A 19981-nucleotide genomic window follows, 5' to 3' on the forward strand; every position below is an offset into this window, starting at 1 on the left:
GCTGCAACGGTTTCTAATCCAGTTGTTAGCACAGGAGAACAGTGCGACCATCGCCATCCCGGATCGGCTCCGACCCCATCTAGAGTGGTGGACGGTCCCTTGCAACGTCTTATCAGGTGTCTCTATGCGGCCCTTCCGCGCCATGTTGAACCTGTATACAGACGCCTCTCTAGTGGGCTGGGGCGCTCGGGGGGGAGCTCGGGGAGGGGAGCTCGGGGCTGTGGTGTGTAGACAAACTAGGTCTTCACATCAATTGCCTCGAGTTCAAGGCAGTGATAAACGCAGTCAATCACTGGAAGCATTGTCTCGTCGACGCCCGGCTCATGCTGGCGACCGACAACTGGACGGTAGTGTCCTATGTGAACAAACTGGGGGGGAACCCACAGTCACTCGCTACTCGATCTCGCGTTCGAGTTTTACACTCTGGCGGACAGTGTCCCGTGCCAGGTACACGCCCGTCACATCCCAGGTGTGAGGAACGTACTGGTCGACGCTCTATCGAGGCCTCGGGATCCAAGCCCCACGGAGTGGATGCTAAACCCAGTAGTGTTTCAGTGGCTGAGCGAACGTTTGGGTCGTCCGATGGTCGACCTGTTCGCAACCAGGTTCAACAATCAATTCCCGTTGTTTGTATCACCAGTCCCGGACCCGAGGGCCATCGATCACGATGCTCTCGCGTTAGACTGGACGGGCATGGACGCTTATGCTTACCCGCCGACGATGTTAATACCACTCATTCTAAGCCGGTTCTGAGGAGTTCGCTGTCGAATGTTACTGATCACGCCCATGTGGCCGAACAGATCGTGGTACCCCCGACTTGCTGGCCCAGGCCATGCAGTCGCCACTTCCACTGCCTGTGAGACCGGATCTGCTGATCCACCCTCACACCCGTCAGCTTTATCCAAACGCAGGGCAGTTCAATCTGCACGCGTGGATGTTGTCACCGAGCGTCTGAGGAGTAAAGGTTTTTCTCGTCGGGCGTCTCGGGCATACGTTAGTATGCATCGTGATTCTACCCAGAAGGTGTATAATGCACGTTGGGCTATTTTCACGGAGTTGTGTTGTAAACATCACATTCATGCGCCAGTTAAGGTTTCTGTGCAGGATATTGCTCGTTTCATGTCTCACTTACGAGAGACCCGGAAACACTCCGGGGGTTCCATTGCCAACTATGTCTCGTCCGTTGCTATGGTACGGGACATTGCTATGGGCACCAGTCTCTCAAAAGTGCCGGTGATTCGGGGTATTATCAAGGGTTTCAAACAGCAAGATCTTAAAAAGGGCCGCCTTCGGGCACCAGCCTGGGATCTCTCCCTAGTGTTGAAATCACTGACGGAAGCTTCGTATGAACCCTTGGGTAGTGCTTCGTTCCGGCATGTGACTTGGAAAACAGCATTTCTCCTCTCCTTTGCCACAGCGGCACGAGTGTTGGACATACACGCACTCGATGTCCCCAAAGTACGATTCGATAGGGGCGACAAAGGAGTGGTCCGCATGGGCCTGCTCATGGGCTTCGTCGCTAAGAATCAGAAATTTGGCCAAACGGAGAGAGAATTCACTGTAAGATCCCTCAAAGAAATCTTACATCCTGCTGATACCGAGGACAGATCGCTGTGTCCGGTTAGGGCCCTTAAGTATTATCTTAAGGCTTCGAATGAACGCAGACAAGGGCGTGACCGTCTGTTCATATCGTCTTACCCTAATCGCACTGATGACATAACTCGTAACTTGATTGCGTTATGGCTTCTTTCTGTCATCAATCTGGCGTACCGGTCTCGGGGGTTACCGGTAGCGGGGTCAAACCTGCACGAGATAAGGGCGCTAGCGGCAACATTTGCCCCACACTCCAATATATCTGTTCACAGAATATTGCGGGATTGTTACTGGCGTTCTGACTCGATTTTTGCCAATCATTAACTCAGACAGGTCTCTGATGAAGACGCGGAGGGTGTGCACCGTCTTGGGCTGCTGATCGCGACACAAGCGGTCATCTAAGGGGTGTGCCCAGTGCAATCCTGAACTCCTCAGGCTTCAGACCTTGCACGGTGGTCAATCTGGGTCTACTCCAACATTCCAACAGCTGTGGGTACGGGAGTTGGGGTCTCACAAGCCAGCGTGCTCATCCACAGGTGAGCGCGGCTTTCTGTGTGTTTCATTATTTGGATTTGACAATTATGTATTTAATTGTCTGTCGTGTATTCCAACCTTGTAATACATGCTTTCCAATATTGAATTTAGGTCACGCGCCTATTATACACGCTTAAGTAGGCTTGTTCTTGGGATATACGGTCCGAATGAAATTAATTTCCCTCTTTCCGACTGTTTAACCTGATCTAAGATTTAGCTCACACGGATACTGTGTTCTCATCCACTGCGGCGATGAAATACCTATCTAGTGGGGCCGTTTGGAGTCACCAATCGTCTGGCAATATCTATTGAGCCTTACGGTATGCGCTTGACAGTGCTTTGGTATCCCTATATGGTAACGCCAAGCTGGGAGCATGCGCATTGAGTGCTTCCGCCTTGTTGTTTACTTCCGCTGGCCGGAAGGAACACGAGCAGTCAGGTTTCAGGTTGTAGGTGCTCCCCACCGCCTACTGTGGTAGTCAGCCTCGATATAACAGTGGTAACATATTACTTAATGTAATTTGTAGAATTTTCCTATTCGGAATATTCTATAAGTAATACGTTACCACTAGGCTGCTGCCCACCCGTCCGTCCCCCGAGCACTTGCTCTCGCAGGAGAGAAGAGTGAAGGGTGTCACATGGCAGCTAGGTGGCTACGCACGTGCTGCATGAGGTAATTGAGATCTCTGTGGAAGATTTTGCTATAAGAGCAGTTGTGGGGGACAACAGCCTCGGTATAACAGTGGTAACATATTACTTATAGAATATTCCTTTCTTTTTGAAAGGGGTTTCTGTAGCCTAAAGGAAACCTCTTTTTAACCAATCAGAATCAAGCATTCATGAATGACATGGTAGAAAGGCTTACAGATGGCTTGGTTTGCAGATGTTACGGATGTTGCTTGGGTGTGCCTGGAAATTATCTCACCATCTTCCCGAGGCAAGGGAGTTAACTGACTTTAAAGTCCAGTTTCCACCCTTGCCGAACTAGGCTAGAATTCCTGGGCTCAGCCATGGCGCCACCAGTGGCTATTACGAATTATGTCCCTTCTAAGCCTCTCCTTTGGACTAATCAGATTCCACCTCGTGTAATCACTTGCATTTGTTTCAAACAAAATGGCGGCGCCCACTCAAGACATTCTGATCCGTAATCAAGATCTGTATTGTGATAAAACGGGTCTTACATAGCGAAGTGCATTAAATCACTTGAGCACCTTGATTAGAAACATGAAAAGACTTGGAAAATATCTGTTGGCAACAAGTTGGCGGTGCACATGCTTTGCAAATCCTGCAATAGACCGAAATCTGCATGACATTTTACAAACCAGATTTCGATTTCGGTGCGCGATTTTGATTGGACTATGCATAGACTCGTTAGACCAGCCAAAATGTAACTCCATAATACCAGCCTAGTTCTGCAAGGGTAGAAACCAGACTTTTATAGACAGTTAGCTCCCTTGCCTCAGGAAGAATATCTCACACAGGTTGTCAGGGCCCATTGGACGATCAATGCTTGATAGGTATAGATGACCAATGCAAGGTTTATAGAGCTGATGTACTATTGATGACACTGGCCCCAGTCTTCTATCATGGAACTGTTCCAGGTGAACAATACCTTTCAAATGGCGTGCTGGTTTTTCTTGGGGAATTAGTCAACAAAGAGCCGGAGTCAAAAGAGACTAATCACAATTTTATTTTCAAGAACAATTAACAATGATCAATTTACAATATCTTAGAAAAATAACTGAGTGTGCCACAGAAAGTCGATACAACACTCTGGGCTGTGGGAGAGAGATCTGCTTGGTTAGAGTGACAAACACCTTCTCTGCTTACTTAATTACTTACTTTGGAGATTTAACCTGCGCTTTCCGACTGATGCATATTTCGCACACGGGCCCGGCCAGGCCATTTAATGTGTTTCCGAAAGGGGCGAAAGTGGTCTGTGCAACCCAAGAGGGCGGTTTTGGGGTTGCTTATATAGAATTTTGGAATTTTGAGATTTGGAATAGATGCCGATGGGATTGGGGAGGAGAACTAAGGGAGCTGGGTATGGTGGATACGCCTAAGAAAACGCCTAAGGCCTTGAAGTTTTCTAGTTTATTTTGTGGGTTTAGTATTGCTTCTAGAGTGAGAGCCTTGTTTAGATTGAGGGTGGTTTGTAATGCGGTTCGATGTGTTAGGTAGTGTGTGCAGTGGATGAGTGCGTGTTCTGGGGTTTCTAGTTGTTTGCAGTGTGGGCAGTTACCTGTAGTGTGTTTTTTAAATTTTTTTAGGTGGTTATTTAGGTTGGTGTGTCCTGTTTGGAGTTTAGTGATTGCTCTGTCGATTTTTCTTGATGGATGGAGAATTTTTGGTTTGGTTAGTGGTTTGCTGAGCACTTTTTTGATGTGGCTATTTGAGTTTAGATATAGGTTATGCCATTTTTTGGTGATTTTTTGCTTGTTTACACTTTTAATTTCTGATTTTGAGATGGGTAAGTTTAAGCTTATTTCTGGGATTTTGAGGGATAGTTTAGCTGCTTTATCAGCGTTTTCATTACTGTATATTCCTACGTGGGGGGGTATCCACAAGAAGGTTATTTGTTTGCCTGCCTTAATTAGGTCGCTGGAGCTTTTAAGTGTTTGATTTATTAATTTAGGTCGGTTTTTGGTATTTTTGTTTTGGAGGGCTTGCACTCCACTTAGGGAGTCGGTAAGTATTAGGATTTTTTGTGGTTTTTGGATTCTTGATTATGGAGGGCTGAGGCCATGCCCATTAGTTCTGCCGTGAATATTGATTGGTTGTTTGGGAGTCGGAAGGATTGTGTGGTTTTAGTTGGTTGTGTGTGGAGGTTGGATCTGAGGATCCGTCCGTGTAAATGTGACACCAATTTGGCCAATTTTCGTGTATGTATGCTAGTGTGGTAGTTTTAGCTATGTTTGGGTCAGTTTGTTTATTTATTTGGCTAGCTAGTGTTGTGTCTATTTTGGGTATTTTAAGTTTAGGGGTGAAGATATTTGATTGTTTGCAGTTTTGTTTAAGATTTTTAATTTGGTGTTCATTTAGGTAGTTTGTTATTCTTTGGGATATTGGGGTAAGTAAGGGGTGTTTTCGAGCTAGAGCTTGGTTTTTGGGGCTGATGTTTTGTTTATTAAGTTTTGGATGAGAGGGTTTGATTGGGACGCGGCCCAGAAATTTAAGCTTAGCTGTTCCCTGCGTAGACTTAGTGGCATTTCTCCTGTTAAGGCCTGAAGTGAGGTGTAGGAGGTGCCATATTGGGTGCGTGTAATTAGTTTGAGAGCCTGATATTGTATTGAGTCAAGTTTTTTAGATAGAGAGTTGTTTAGGGTGTCTCTTCTCTGCCCTAACAAGAGGTTACTGTATGTATTTAACAAAAATTTGAACATCAAAAAGGAATAGGATTGGTTGATACACGATTGGTTGTGCCCTATGCTAATTGGATGGCTAGACGGAGGGGAATACTAAATCTGTTAATCCTGTTGGACTGGCACTAATCTTGTTGACATATTTACTGGATGCTTTGAAAGAGATTATGGTGTCACTATAGATGAGCTTGTGTTGGGGCTAATCCTTAATGCACTGTAGACGAGCTTGTATGGGGGCTAATCCTTAATGCACTATAGACGAGCTTGTATGTGGGCTAATCCTTAATGAGTCTTGATTGAAGCAATTGCTGAATGTTATTCTAATATACCCCGGTAGGTGATGACAGATATACATAAATAAAATAGTTCAAGGTAATCTATAAGACTATGTAGACATATTCTTTGTCTGGGAGATGGGATCATGATACCTCAGGGTAGCATTTATCTAAAAGCTTCAAATCAATTAAACTATGTAGACGTAAACCCTTGTTTTATTGAATAGTATGTCTAGGAGATGCGCTCCCATTACCTTAGGCTAGCATCTGTCTAAAAAGCTATAGACTGAAACTACTGATATTTTATATATATATGCATTTTACCTGATGATAAGTATTACTTGCTAAACTATTATATGAAATGATGTATAAATATTACACCATGGTAACTCATAAAAGCACTTGATGTGGATCTAATTATTATAGGATAACTTAGTATAAATGTTAACCATGATACTTCTGTACCTTCAGCTGTGTATGTAAGTTCTGCATGTGTGTACCTGACTCTTTACACTGAGGTCTCTCTGTAACCCATGATGTACTATTGATGACTCTGGTGCCAGTCTTCTGTACCTTCTGGAGCTTGTTCAGCTGTGTATGTATGTTCTGCATGTGTGTACCTGACTCTTTACGTTGAGGTCTCTCCGTAACCCATGATGTACTATTGATGACTCTGGACCTAGTCTTCTCTACCTTCTGGAGCTTGTTCAGCTGTGTATGTATGTTCTGCATGTGTGTACCTGACTCTTTACACTGAGGTCTCTCTGTAACCCATGATGTACTATTGATAACGCTGGTGCCAGTCTTCTGTACCTTCTGGAGCTTGTTCAGCTGTGTATGTATGTTCTGCATGTGTGTACCTGACTCTTTACGTTGAGGTCTCTCCGTAACCCATGATGTACTATTGATGACTCTGGACCTAGTCTTCTCTACCTTCTGGAGCTTGTTCAGCTGTGTATGTATGTTCTGCATGTGTGTACCTGACTCTTTACACTGAGGTCTCTCTGTAACCCATGATGTACTATTGATAACGCTGGTGCCAGTCTTCTGTACCTTCTGGAGCTTGTTCAGCTGTGTATGTATGTTCTGCATGTGTGTACCTGACTCTTTACGTTGAGGTCTCTCTGTAACCCATGATGTACTATTGATGACTCTGGACCTAGTCTTCTGTACCTTCAGCTGTGTATGTATGTCCTGCATGTGTGTACTGACTCTTTACGTTGAGGTCTCTCCGTAACCCATGATGTACTATTGATGACTCTGGTGCCAGTCTTCTGTACCTTCTGGAGCTTGTTCAGCTGTGTATGTATGTCCTGCATGTGTGTACCTGACTCTTTACACTGAGGTCTCTCTGTAACCCATGATGTACTATTGATAACGCTGGTGCCAGTCTTCTGTACCTTCTGGAGCTTGTTCAGCTGTGTATGTATGTCCTGCATGTGTGTACTGACTCTTTACGTTGAGGTCTCTCTGTAACCCATGATGTACTATTGATGACTCTGGTGCCAGTCTTCTGTACCTTCTGGAGCTTGTTCAGCTGTGTATGTATGTCCTGCATGTGTGTACCTGACTCTTTACGTTGAGGTCTCTCCGTAACCCATGATGTACTATTGATGACGCTGGTGCCAGTCTTCTGTACCTTCTGGAGCTTGTTCAGCTGTGTATGTATGTTCTGCATGTGTGTACTGACTCTTTACGTTGAGGTCTCTCTGTAACCCATGATGTACTATTGATAACGCTGGTGCCAGTCTTCTGTACCTTCTGGAGCTTGTTCAGAGGTGTATGTATGTCCTGCATGTGTGTACTGACTCTTTACACTGAGGTCTCTCTGTAACCCATGATGTACTATTGATGACTCTGGACCTAGTCTTCTCTACCTTCTGGAGCTTGTTCAGCTGTGTATGTATGTCCTGCATGTGTGTACTGACTCTTTACACTGAGGTCTCTCTGTAACCCATGATGTACTATTGATAACGCTGGTGCCAGTCTTCTGTACCTTCTGGAGCTTGTTCAGCTGTGTATGTATGTCCTGCATGTGTGTACCTGACTCTTTACTTTGAGGTCTTTCTGTAACCCATGATGTACTATTGATAACGCTGGTGCCAGTCTTCTGTACCTTCTGGAGCTTGTTCAGCTGTGTATGTATGTCCTGCATGTGTGTACTGACTCTTTACGTTGAGGTCTTTCTGTAACCCATGATGTACTATTGATAACGCTGGTGCCAGTCTTCTGTACCTTCTGGAGCTTGTTCAGCTGTGTATGTAAGTTCTGCATGTGTGTACCTGACTCTTTACTTTGAGGTCTTTCTGTAACCCAACATGAAGGAAAATATGTTATGAATAAAAATGTCCTGTTGCAGCAAAAACGGTAAAGTTCAAAAGCGTGGCAAGATGAACCTGGTTGGCCGTCTGCAGCTATCTACAGAGAAGACGAAGGAGGAGGATAATGAAGGCATAATGCAGCTTAGGATATTACGTGTACAGGTCAGTGTCTGGGATATATATTCTGCTGGACAGTTGTGAATGAAGAATAGCGAAAGTATAAAGCAAAAAATACAGCTGTCTATATTGTGTATGTACTTGATGTTTAATTAGAAATGTAAGAACTATATTTTTTGTTGCTTATGACTAGATAATGATGTGTAATAGAGTGTTTGTTGATAAAGATAATATTTTATGATAATGTTTTATTATGATGTTTTATTATAATGTTTTATTATGATGTTTTATTATAATGTTTTATTATGATGTTTTTTTACATTTGATAACATTTATGTGTGAATTTGAATAGTCTGATAGTCTAGATGATATTTGTAGGTCAATGTTGGTTTATGTTGCTTTGTCGTGGTGAGTTAGCTTGGTGGTTAAAGCTTTGCTTGTCACCCCAAAGACCCGGGTTCGATTCCCCACATGGGTACGATATGTGAAGCCCATTTCTGGTGTCACCAACTGTGATGTTGATGGAATATTGCTTACAGCAGCATAAAACCACACTAGTCATAAGAAGCGACTAACAAGATTGGGTGGTCAGGCTCACTGACTTGGTTGATGCATGTCATCGATCCCAATTGCGTGGATCGATGCTCATGATGCCAATCACTGGATTGTCTGATCCAGACTCAATTATTTACAGACCGCCGTCATATAGCTGGAATATTGCTGAGTGCGGCATTAAACAACAAACAACGACCTACTTGCACATGTATTTGTTTCTATTCCAGGAGGCAATAGTGAAAATAATGAAGATGAGGAAAAGAATTACAAATGCTGCCTTACAGACAGAACTCGTAGAAATCCTGAAAAACATGTTTCTGCCTTCAAAGAAACTGATAAAAGAACAGATCGAGTGGCTCATTGAGCACAAGTACATGCGGCGTGACGAGGAGAACATCAACATGTTCATCTACATGGCGTGAACGCTAGCAACAAGAACATTATGCAATTTTCAGGGATGTGAAAATTTCATACTAGACTGAAGAAGGTTTTCCCGTGTACACTCGGGGGAGTTTTAAATCATTGTCTATTTATTGGTGCAAGCCTGCGTATGAACATGGTTGGATGTTTTCCGTGGTCAGCCAGTGTCCTAGAGCTGGTCACTGCAGTAGGCCTCTTATCAGTCCTAAAGACCCCTAGAGCTGGTCACTCTGTAGGCCTCTTATCAGTCCTAAAGAATCAGGTTTGATAGGCACCCGAGGCCCTCTATATTAACGTTTTGATCACAGATATCTCTGAAAAATTGTTATTCAATTTATTGCAAGTGTTCAAATGACTTTGAATGATGAAATTATTTGTAGAATTATGATTAAATCACGAAACAAATTGATTCTAAAAAAGCATATATATCAGCAAGTTAAGATGAACCTTCTGGTAAATGACTGCGCTGTTATCGATCTGTTATTGCCCCTACAGATCTCAGCTTGGGGCAAGGGCTTGCTCATGTTGAAAAAAACTTAAACTCATATTTAGAAATTCCATTAAATATACAACTCAAAGATTACGACGACACAATTCTTTCATTTTACTCTAGTTAATCTGTCACAGCATTAATCCAACATTTGAGACAATGAACTGGTTAATAGTTATCTGAACAATGGAATGATTTTAACGAATTGTGTTTCACAACTTTTCTGCACGTTTGAAATACGGCAGTTCTAGTGGTCAAGAAAGCATCTGTACCATACCTTATCCTTTGGCTGAAGATTGTCCTAGACGTCTCAGGTAACAGGTGGTCGACAGGCAGGATTTGCCAACAACCAGACACTCAGCTCCAGCAAGACGGGGGGGATCAAGGATACTGGAAGGAAAAGTCAGAAGTCTGCTTAAGAGGGGATTCAGCGACATAAATAGACTGGGCCTGGCTCATTGACTTTGTTAATTGCTAGATAACCTTATTTGTCTATGGTATCAAATTTGGTCGTCCTATAATTCAGTCAGGCAATGTGTAGATATCTGTATACAGGGGAACCCTGTTAATCCGTTCCTTGCAAAATGTAATAGAATGACAATTGTCTGGATTAGGGAATCAACACTGTCGGAGTGTGAGCTCTATTTGCCGCTTAATGAGCTTTGCTGTAAAAGAAGTGCCCTGTTTGGTGGTCCAGATCTGTAATGGCGTACCTGAGGTTTCTTCAGGTCCCAGGACATGAGCGGCCCAGGTGTCCATGGACACAAGATTGCTGTGAGAGTTGTGTTCCATACTCACACCATTCTTTATGTTATAAAAAACTCATTTCAAACCACAATTATCCAGAAAGGGAGGTGTCCAGACTTGTCAGGTTCTTGTCTTACAGAGTCTCAGTGTATCCAGTGAAAGTTTTACAGCGCCACTAGTGTAATCAATATGGCTGCAAGGCACAAGATGGGTAAGATCAACACTGTTGGATCTGGATGGTTGTCAGTTAATATTTCTTGGAATAACATTCTCTATACGCACACATACAGTTCTATTTTTAGTAGAATGCTCTACATTTCCCCCGTGTACCTCGGATGCCGTTTCCAATGAAACCTGTTGTCTTGAAAGTGTTTCCATCAGACACTTCAAGGGCTTTACCATGTGTTTTTCTTGGCAATAGTTTTTGATGTGAGTGTTATGATATTAAGTACATCCTGTTTGCCGTCTGCCCTCGCATCCCTGTACTGCCTGATTCAGAGAGACTGACATTATTCTACCCTGCATGCAGTGCGGCGCATGTGATTGATAACCTTTTTTCAAAGAGGCAGCCATGATTGATAACATTTATTCAAAGAGACACATGATATGATTGATTACCTTTATTCAAAGAGATGGACATGATTGATAACCTAATTTTAAGAGACATGTGATTGATAGCCTTTATTCAAAGAGACACACATGATTGATAACATCAATTCAAAGAGGAACACGACTGATAACCTTTTTAGGAGCGGCACACAGATTTGATAACCTTTATAGAGGCACACATTTATTCAACGAGACTCTCTCCCTTCTGTCCTATATTACACATCATATCTCTGGGGTGGGTAGCCTAGTGGTTAAAGCGTTCACTCGTCACGCCGAAGATCCGGTTTCGATTCCTGACATAGGTACAATGTGTAAAGTCCATTTCTGATGTCCCCTGCCATGATATTGCTGGAATAATATTGCTAAAAGTGGCATAAAACCATACTCACTCACTCTCTATTATATCTCCATTCCATTAGGATACCCTGGACGGATTCCCCACATATTTTTTAGTTTCGGAAGAGACATTCCATTCTCCATCTTTCTTATTACAAATGTAGGACCCAAGTTCTCTCACGCGTCAGCTTGAAATCAACAGCCAATCCAAAGTACTCTTCTAGGTGAGAGTCCGGAACATCTTTACATTAAGAACTCTAGCCTTGTATGAGGTTGTCCTCGAAATATTTACTAGTATTTGAATCAGAAGATGTGCAAATAAACTGTCACCTGGAAAAGATGTTTTGGAGTAATAGGACGAGGAGTAATGTCCTTATGCTGTAAGTTGTTTCAAGTGGTTTTGGAGACGGCGCATGACAAAGTGAGAGGAATACTGGGCATATCGCCACGTGTTTTCATCATGGGAGAACTCTAATTTATCTGGACAGGGTCCGGGGTAGAATTGGTCTTCAGCAACCCATGCTTGCCGTAAAAGGCGACTATGCTTGTCTTTAGGGTGACTAACGGGATCGGATGGTCAGGCTCACCGACTTGGTTGATACATGTCATCGTATCCCAATTGTGTGGATCAGTGCTCATGATGTCAATCTCTGGATTGTCTGGTCCAGACTCGATTACTTACACACTGACGTCATATAGCTGGAATATTGCTGAGTGCAGCGTTAAACACAAACAAACAAATTATCCGGACAGCTAATTTTGATAGTTTCATTGAAAACTGACTCAAGTTAAACTATGGTTGTTAATGGGTCCTGGGTATTTATCATGATAGGTACTGGACAATGGATGATCAAGGGGTGTTATCCATCATTGATGGGGCACGGGCGACCCACTCATGTAAGTGTCATAATTTGATGCGAGGAGTTGCGGCCCTTAGATGTGCCAGAAACCTATGATTGTGATGGGTTCAAATTCTACATTCGCCCTGATTATATTGTCAGATAAGTCAGCACCATACCCATCCTCATGGGTTTCACCAATTTGTAAATGTCAAAGACCTGCTTCTCTTAGAGTTTCCTCCATATCGAGATGCCATACCATACTACGAGTACAGTTCCAAGTGGCATTAAACCAAACTTGCTCACTCATTCTCACTTGTCCACTTTGAGTCATTTGTTCCAACAAGAGTGTTCTCTTATCAACTGTTTCAGCATCTCAGTAAGAACATGTTTAGTCACGTGTCAGGAGCTAGACTTGGGCAGTCACCATGTTGTTATCATATCACATAAATAATGTGTCAAAGAGCTGCAAACAAACAAACAAGTATAATTTTAAACATTGTTTCGGGAGGTTTTCATGCATTCGGAACACACCAAGGAAGAGCAAAAGATATACCTCAGACTTTATATTTTATCTTTTACTTCATATAGGAAACAGAGACTGGTTCCAGTCTAGTCTAATTCAAACACATCAGGGACGTGTGGCTAACTACTAGTCTCATGTTTTATCACATCTTTTTGTCCTAGATATTTTGAGAATGTGAAATAATAGTCTCTGATAGAATACTGATTCTGTATTGACATTCTATCTGCTACGTAGTCCGGTGTGCTTTGCTAGAATCTTCATTCAGTGTTGAGGCAATGAGTTGTAAACATTATCTAGAAAGCAAATGAAAATATGTACCGGTTATGATTTATTTTCAAACAACCTCTTTCACAGATGACAGTTTTAATATAATTGAATCTCAAACCCACCCACACCCCTATAATAAGCGACCAGTCCCTAAGGTATTTCTTCACATCTTCAACGCGTCTAAGGCACTACAATTGACTGTGCAGAGTTGCCTCCCTTAGGCATAAAGATCATAATGGGTTCACGTCTCGGTCTGCCTGGATTTTGTTTCTAGGTTTGTCCTGTGCTCGTGGTCGCCGAAGTGGTAAATGTCTTTGACCGATATCACTTTGGGTGTTCCTCCCACATGACACTGACATACAGTGATATAACTGAAATACTGTTCAGAGAGGCATTACAAACTCCCACTTTTAAGTCTTGTGTCACTAGTACACCCCACATATACACGGTTGCTGTTTTGTAGATAGGGATTTCTAGTCCTCGACCATGTCCTGCTTTGCCAGTCACATCATATAGATTTGAAAAGTTATTTAAATTTCACAAATCGCAGAAATATTTATGTTTAAGTAAATTGATGAAGCTTAGATTGTGGCATTAAGATTTGTTGTTAAAATGGTAAAAAATAGATTTGTTCATAAGAAAAATGTTTAGTTTTCAGTTAGTCTTTTCATGATATAATCAGATGTTATTTGATGTAATATTTTGGTAAAATCATTCATGTTTTTGTATTCTGCCTTTAGTTTTGTGATGATACAGGGTTCACTATAGTCACACTGCACAGATACTCAGGATGAAAGCATTGAGTGTTTGTGTGGACAGCTTGGAGTGGAATGTTTTGTCAGCACCATGCCCATGCTTGTAGGTTCCTGAGACCTGCATCACTTCGGGCTTACCACCCACATTAAGCTGACATGCCGTGACATGACTGGAATACTGCTAGAAGCAGCAGTAAACCCAACTCACTCACTCACCGAAGTGGAATCTGAGGGTAAGGGCACGCGGAAATGAAAATCCACAGTGGTGTTGCCATCAATTACGATGGCTTCAACTTGCAGTAGAGCAAATAAACCCTGCAGTCTCATCTCCAAGTTAATCCAGGGAGGATTCTGGGAGAAATTCCCAAACCTCATTCTGGCCTCCCTTTCGGATGCAGGGCATAACAGGTCCCAAATACACAGCAGTACACGGTGCTAGACACCCATGTAGATTTAAGGGCAGAATAGGTCCCCTGTTCCCTTATCTTGCCTTGCATGTGGATTCAAGGGCAGAATAGGTCCCCTGTTCCCCTATCTTGCCTTGTATGTGGATTCAAGGGCAGAATAGATCCCCTGTTCCCCTATCTTGCCTTGCATGTGGATTCAAGGGCAGAATATGTCCCCGTACACAGTAACCACCATGCTTGACACCCATATGGATTCAAGGACAGAATAGGTCCCCTGTTCCCCTATCTTGCCTTGCATGTGGATTCAAGGACAGAATAGGTCCCCTGTTCCCCTATCTTGCCTTGCATGTGGATTCAAGGGCAGAATAGGTCCCCTGTTCCCCTATCTTGCCTTGTATGTGGATTCAAGGGCAGAATAGATCCCCTGTTCCCCTATCTTGCCTTGCATGTGGATTCAAGGGCAGAATAGATCCCCTGTTCCCCTATCTTGCCTTGCATATGGATTCAAGGGCAGAATAGGTCCCCAGTTCACAGTAACCACCATGCTTGACACCCATGTAGATTCAAGAGCAGAATAGGTCCCCTGTTCCCCTATCTTGGTGGCTACTGTTCCCCTATCTTGCCTTGCATGTGGATTCAAGGGCGGAATAGGTCCCCTGTTCCCCTATCTTGCCTTGCATATGAATTCAAGGGCAGAATAGGTCCCCAGTTCACAGTAACCACCATGCTTGACACCCATGTAGATTCAAGGGCAGAATAGGTCCCCTGTTCCCCTATCTTGGTGGCTACTCTTCCCCTATCTTGCCTTGCATGTGGATTCAAGGGCAGAATAGGTCCCCTGTTCCCCTATCTTGCCTTGCATGTGGATTCAAGGGCAGAATAGGTCCCCTGTTCCCCTATCTTGCCTTGCATGTGGATTCAAGGGCAGAATAGGTCCCCTGTTCCCCTATCTTGCCTTGCATGTGGATTCAAGGGCAGAATAGGTCCCCTGTTCCCTATCTTGCCTTGCATGTGGATTCAAGGGCAGAATAGGTCCCCTGTTCCCCTATCTTGCCTTGCATATGGATTCAAGGGCGGAATAGATCCCCTGTTCCCTAATCTTGCCTTGCATATGGATTCAAGGACAGAATAGGTCCCCTGTTCCCTAATCTTGCCTTGCATATGGATTCAAGGGCGGAATAGATCCCCCTGTTCCCCTATCTTGCCTTGCATATGGATTCAAGGGCGGAATAGATCCCCTGTTCCCTAATCTTGCCTTGCATGTGGATTCAAGGGCGGAATAGATCCCCTGTTCCCTAATCTTGCCTTGCATATGGATTCAAGGACAGAATAGGTCCCCTGTTCCCTAATCTTGCCTTGCATATGGATTCAAGGACAGAATAGATCCCCTGTTCCCTAATCTTGCCTTGCATATGGATTCAAGGACAGAATAGGTCCCCTGTTCCCTAATCTTGCCTTGCATATGGATTCAAGGGCGGAATAGATCCCCCTGTTCCCTAATCTTGCCTTGCATATGGATTCAAGGACAGAATAGGTCCCCTGTTCCCTAATCTTGCCTTGCATATGGATTCAAGGACAGAATAGGTCCCCTGTTCCCTAATCTTGCCTTGCATGTGGATTCAAGGGCGGAATAGGTCCCCAGTACACAGTAACCAACATGATTGACAACCATGTGGATTCAAGGGCAGAATAGGCCCCAGTCAGTGAACCATGCTTATCCTACAAGCTGAGGATTGGGTCATTACTAGGGTCATGTGTAACCCTGCTGACAGATGTCCCGTTATCTCGGCTGTGTGGAGTATTTGCTTTCAGAAGGATTTCCATCTCCATTCACTCACTCACTCACTCACTCACTGGTTTATTGACTGATTGCAACCTGTACCACAATAATTAAATTCTGACCCCTGCTGTTACCATAAAATGTCATTTCCAATGTTTGTTTGCATCCATGAGCGTCTTTGAATTGCATTGAATTGAGTTGTTGATGTTTAAAAGGGATGATAATCCAAAGCGTTGATGCAGTCAGTAAAAACAGTGAATGGGAATAACACCTTTAAATGCAATATTCCTTGATCAAGGATGGAATTATCGAAAAATATTTTGATTGTAATCATGTTTCTTAACTTTAATAAGTCAGTTGTGAGCTCAGTGGCTACGTTAATACCAGGATGGCCACATTCCACAGTGGAGGGGAGTCAGTTTGTCTGTTATGCCAGACCCACCAGTCCCATCTGAAATAGGAAGTTGCGTATGCTTGTCCTAAGAGGTGACTAAAAGGATTGTGGTCAGGTATGGAGGCTTTGTTGAGTATGTCATCAGGGTCATCAACAACCTGGGATGCTGCGGATTTGAATGACGTCTTCGTCTGGTCAAGTCTTGATTATTCCGATTCCACCATATTGCTGCGAGTACTGAATACAAGTATTCCTATACTTAGCGGATCACATTGGCCAAACAGGCTTACCGTATTGATGTATCTAGCTTCTTGCTCCTGTGAGCAATAAGTTTGTTTTCATGAAGCCAACAAGCCAACCCAATGGTTAGAATTTACAATGCAGACTTGCATCTGTTGCAGTGTGCCATGAACCGTCACAAACCAGCGATTAGAGGCGATGAATTCACAATGCAGCCTTGCATCTCTTGCAGTGTGCCATGAACCGTCACAAACCAGGAACTAGAGGCGGTGAATTTACAATGCAGACTTGCATCTCTTACAGTGTGCCATGAACCGTCACAAACCAGGAACTAGAGGCGGTGAATTCACAATGGAGACGTGCATCTCTTGCAGTGTGCCATGAACCGTCACAAACCAGGAACTAAAGGAGGTGAATTCACAATGCAGACTTGCATCTGTTGCAGTGTGCCATGAACCATCACAAACCAGCAGTTTGAGGCGATGAATTCACAATGCAGACTTGCATCTCTTACAGTGTGCCATGAACCGTCACAAACCAGGAACTAGAGGCGGTGAATTCACAATGGAGATGTGCATCTCTTGCAGTGTGCCATGAACCGTCACAAACCAGCAGTTTGAGGCGATGAATTCACAATGCAGACTTGCATCTCTTACAGTGTGCCATGAACCGTCACAAACCAGGAACTAGAGGCGGTGAATTCACAATGCAGACTTGCATCTCTTACAGTGTGCCATGAACCGTCACAAACCAGGAACTAGAGGCACTGAATTCACAATGCAGACTTGCATCTCTTACAGTGTGCCATGAACCGTCACAAACCAGGAACTAGAGGCGGTGAATTCACAATGGAGAAGTGCATCTCTTGCAGTGTGCCATGAACCGTCAGAAACCAGCAGTTTGAGGCACTGAATTCACAATGCAGACTTGCATCTGTTGCAGTGTGCCATGAACCGTCACAAACCAGCAGTTTGAGGCGATGAATTCACAATGCAGACTTGCATCTCTTGCAGTGTGCCATGAACCATCACAAACCAGGAACTAGAGGCGGTGAATTCACAATGCAGACTTGCATCTCTTACAGTGTGCCATGAACCGTCACAAACCAGGAATAGAGGCACTGAATTCACAATGCAGACTTGCATCTGTTGCAGTGTGCCATGAACCGTCACAAACCAGCAGTTTGAGGCGATGAATTCACAATGCAGACTTGCATCTCTTACAGTGTGCCATGAACCGTCACAAACCAGGAACTAGAGGCGGTGAATTCACAATGGAGAAGTGCATCTCTTGCAGTGTGCCATGAACCGTCAGAAACCAGCAGTTTGAGGCACTGAATTCACAATGCAGACTTGCATCTGTTGCAGTGTGCCATGAACCGTCACAAACCAGCAGTTTGAGGCGATGAATTCACAATGCAGACTTGCATCTCTTGCAGTGTGCCATGAACCATCACAAACCAGGAACTAGAGGCGGTGAATTCACAATGCAGACTTGCATCTCTTACAGTGTGCCATGAACCGTCACAAACCAGGAATAGAGGCACTGAATTCACAATGCAGACTTGCATCTGTTGCAGTGTGCCATGAACCGTCACAAACCAGCAGTTTGAGGCGATGAATTCACAATGCAGACTTGCATCTCTTACAGTGTGCCATGAACCGTCACAAACCAGGAACTAGAGGCGGTGAATTCACAATGCAGACTTGCATCTCTTACAGTGTGCCATGAACCGTCACAAACCAGGAACTAGAGGCACTGAATTCACAATGCAGACTTGCATCTCTTACAGTGTGCCATGAACCGTCACAAACCAGGAACTAGAGGCGGTGAATTCACAATGGAGAAGTGCATCTCTTGCAGTGTGCCATGAACCGTCAGAAACCAGCAGTTTGAGGCACTGAATTCACAATGCCGACTTGCATCTGTTGCAGTGTGCCATGAACCGTCACAAACCAGCAGTTTGAGGCGATGAATTCACAATGCAGACTTGCATCTCTTGCAGTGTGCCATGAACCATCACAAACCAGGAACTAGAGGCGGTGAATTCACAATGCAGACTTGCATCTCTTACAGTGTGCCATGAACCGTCACAAACCAGGAATAGAGGCACTGAATTCACAATGCAGACTTGCATCTGTTGCAGTGTGCCATGAACCGTCACAAACCAGCAGTTTGAGGCGATGAATTCACAATGCAGACTTGCATCTCTTACAGTGTGCCATGAACCGTCACAAACCAGGAACTAGAGGCGGTGAATTCACAATGGAGAAGTGCATCTCTTGCAGTGTGCCATGAACCGTCAGAAACCAGCAGTTTGAGGCACTGAATTCACAATGCAGACTTGCATCTGTTGCAGTGTGCCATGAACCGTCACAAACCAGCAGTTTGAGGCGATGAATTCACAATGCAGACTTGCATCTCTTGCAGTGTGCCATGAACCATCACAAACCAGGAACTAGAGGCGGTGAATTCACAATGCAGACTTGCATCTCTTACAGTGTGCCATGAACCGTCACAAACCAGGAATAGAGGCACTGAATTCACAATGCAGACTTGCATCTGTTGCAGTGTGCCATGAACCGTCACAAACCAGCAGTTTGAGGCGATGAATTCACAATGCAGACTTGCATCTCTTACAGTGTGCCATGAACTGTTCGCTGGAGACCAAGGTTGACCCAGTCATGACTGTAGGTCTACCAGCTGTCATTGCAAGTGTATCACAGAAGTAGAGTGGATACATCGGGGTGCTCAGCTATAGTGTCTGGTTTCGCTGACCTAGATTTGATAACTAACGGTACCTTTGTACAGCTGAAATACCGGTACTGCTTCAGTGTTAGTCACTAGTCTATATCCTTAACCACTATCCAAGGCCTAGTGAGATTTCTGTATGGCATGTACACTTACTTATTAAAACCTCAAATCTTTTACAAAATCCTTCAGGCTGGAACTGTTGTAATATTTGACAGTCAATAACTTCTACTGAGCAAAATGTTATGTGTTATTTCATGAACACAAGTAAGGGACATTGATCTTGAATACATTCAAATGTTTGTGAACCACAATTTCATTGATTCCTAGTATTCAGGTGATAAGCAAAGTCCCGAAAACACACACTCATCAACATTGTAAAGACAAAGTGTTATAGGTTAGTTTCCGTAGCACTCTTTCTGGACGCAAACAGCTGAGGCGTCACTATGGTATGCAATGACATCACTATGGTATGCTATGACATCATGACCTACGCCATATGCTTCCCTAGCAATTGAATCAGCCACAAAGCACATCCATGTGAGTAGAAAGCTGTGAAAATCCAACCTTTCTCCTAAATAGTAATCAAATGCAGTATTTACTATAGTCATGAGCAATTCTAAATGCCATGTGTTTTTTTCAAATTTGGGACATGACTTATCA

At 43.8% G+C, this 19981-nt stretch overlaps 1 protein-coding gene across 1 annotated transcript in view; it reads left to right on the forward strand.

Moving 5' to 3' along the window:
* The window catches only part of LOC139473902 (cullin-5-like), a 39127-nt gene extending 24023 nt beyond the window's left edge, over window positions 1-15104 (forward strand). Inside the window, exons 17-18 of the mRNA XM_071256700.1 lie at window positions 8124-8247; window positions 8985-15104. Coding sequence (XP_071112801.1) covers window positions 8124-8247; window positions 8985-9179 — 319 coding nt within the window. The 3' untranslated portion in view covers window positions 9180-15104. The remainder of the gene's footprint in view (window positions 1-8123; window positions 8248-8984) is intronic.
* The last annotated feature ends 4877 nt before the right edge of the window (window positions 15105-19981 follow it).

Source organism: Haliotis cracherodii, unplaced genomic scaffold (genome assembly GCF_022045235.1).
Source record: "Haliotis cracherodii isolate W230 unplaced genomic scaffold, xgHalCrac1.p SCAF_3, whole genome shotgun sequence".
NCBI classification, from domain to species: Eukaryota; Metazoa; Mollusca; class Gastropoda; order Lepetellida; family Haliotidae; genus Haliotis; species Haliotis cracherodii.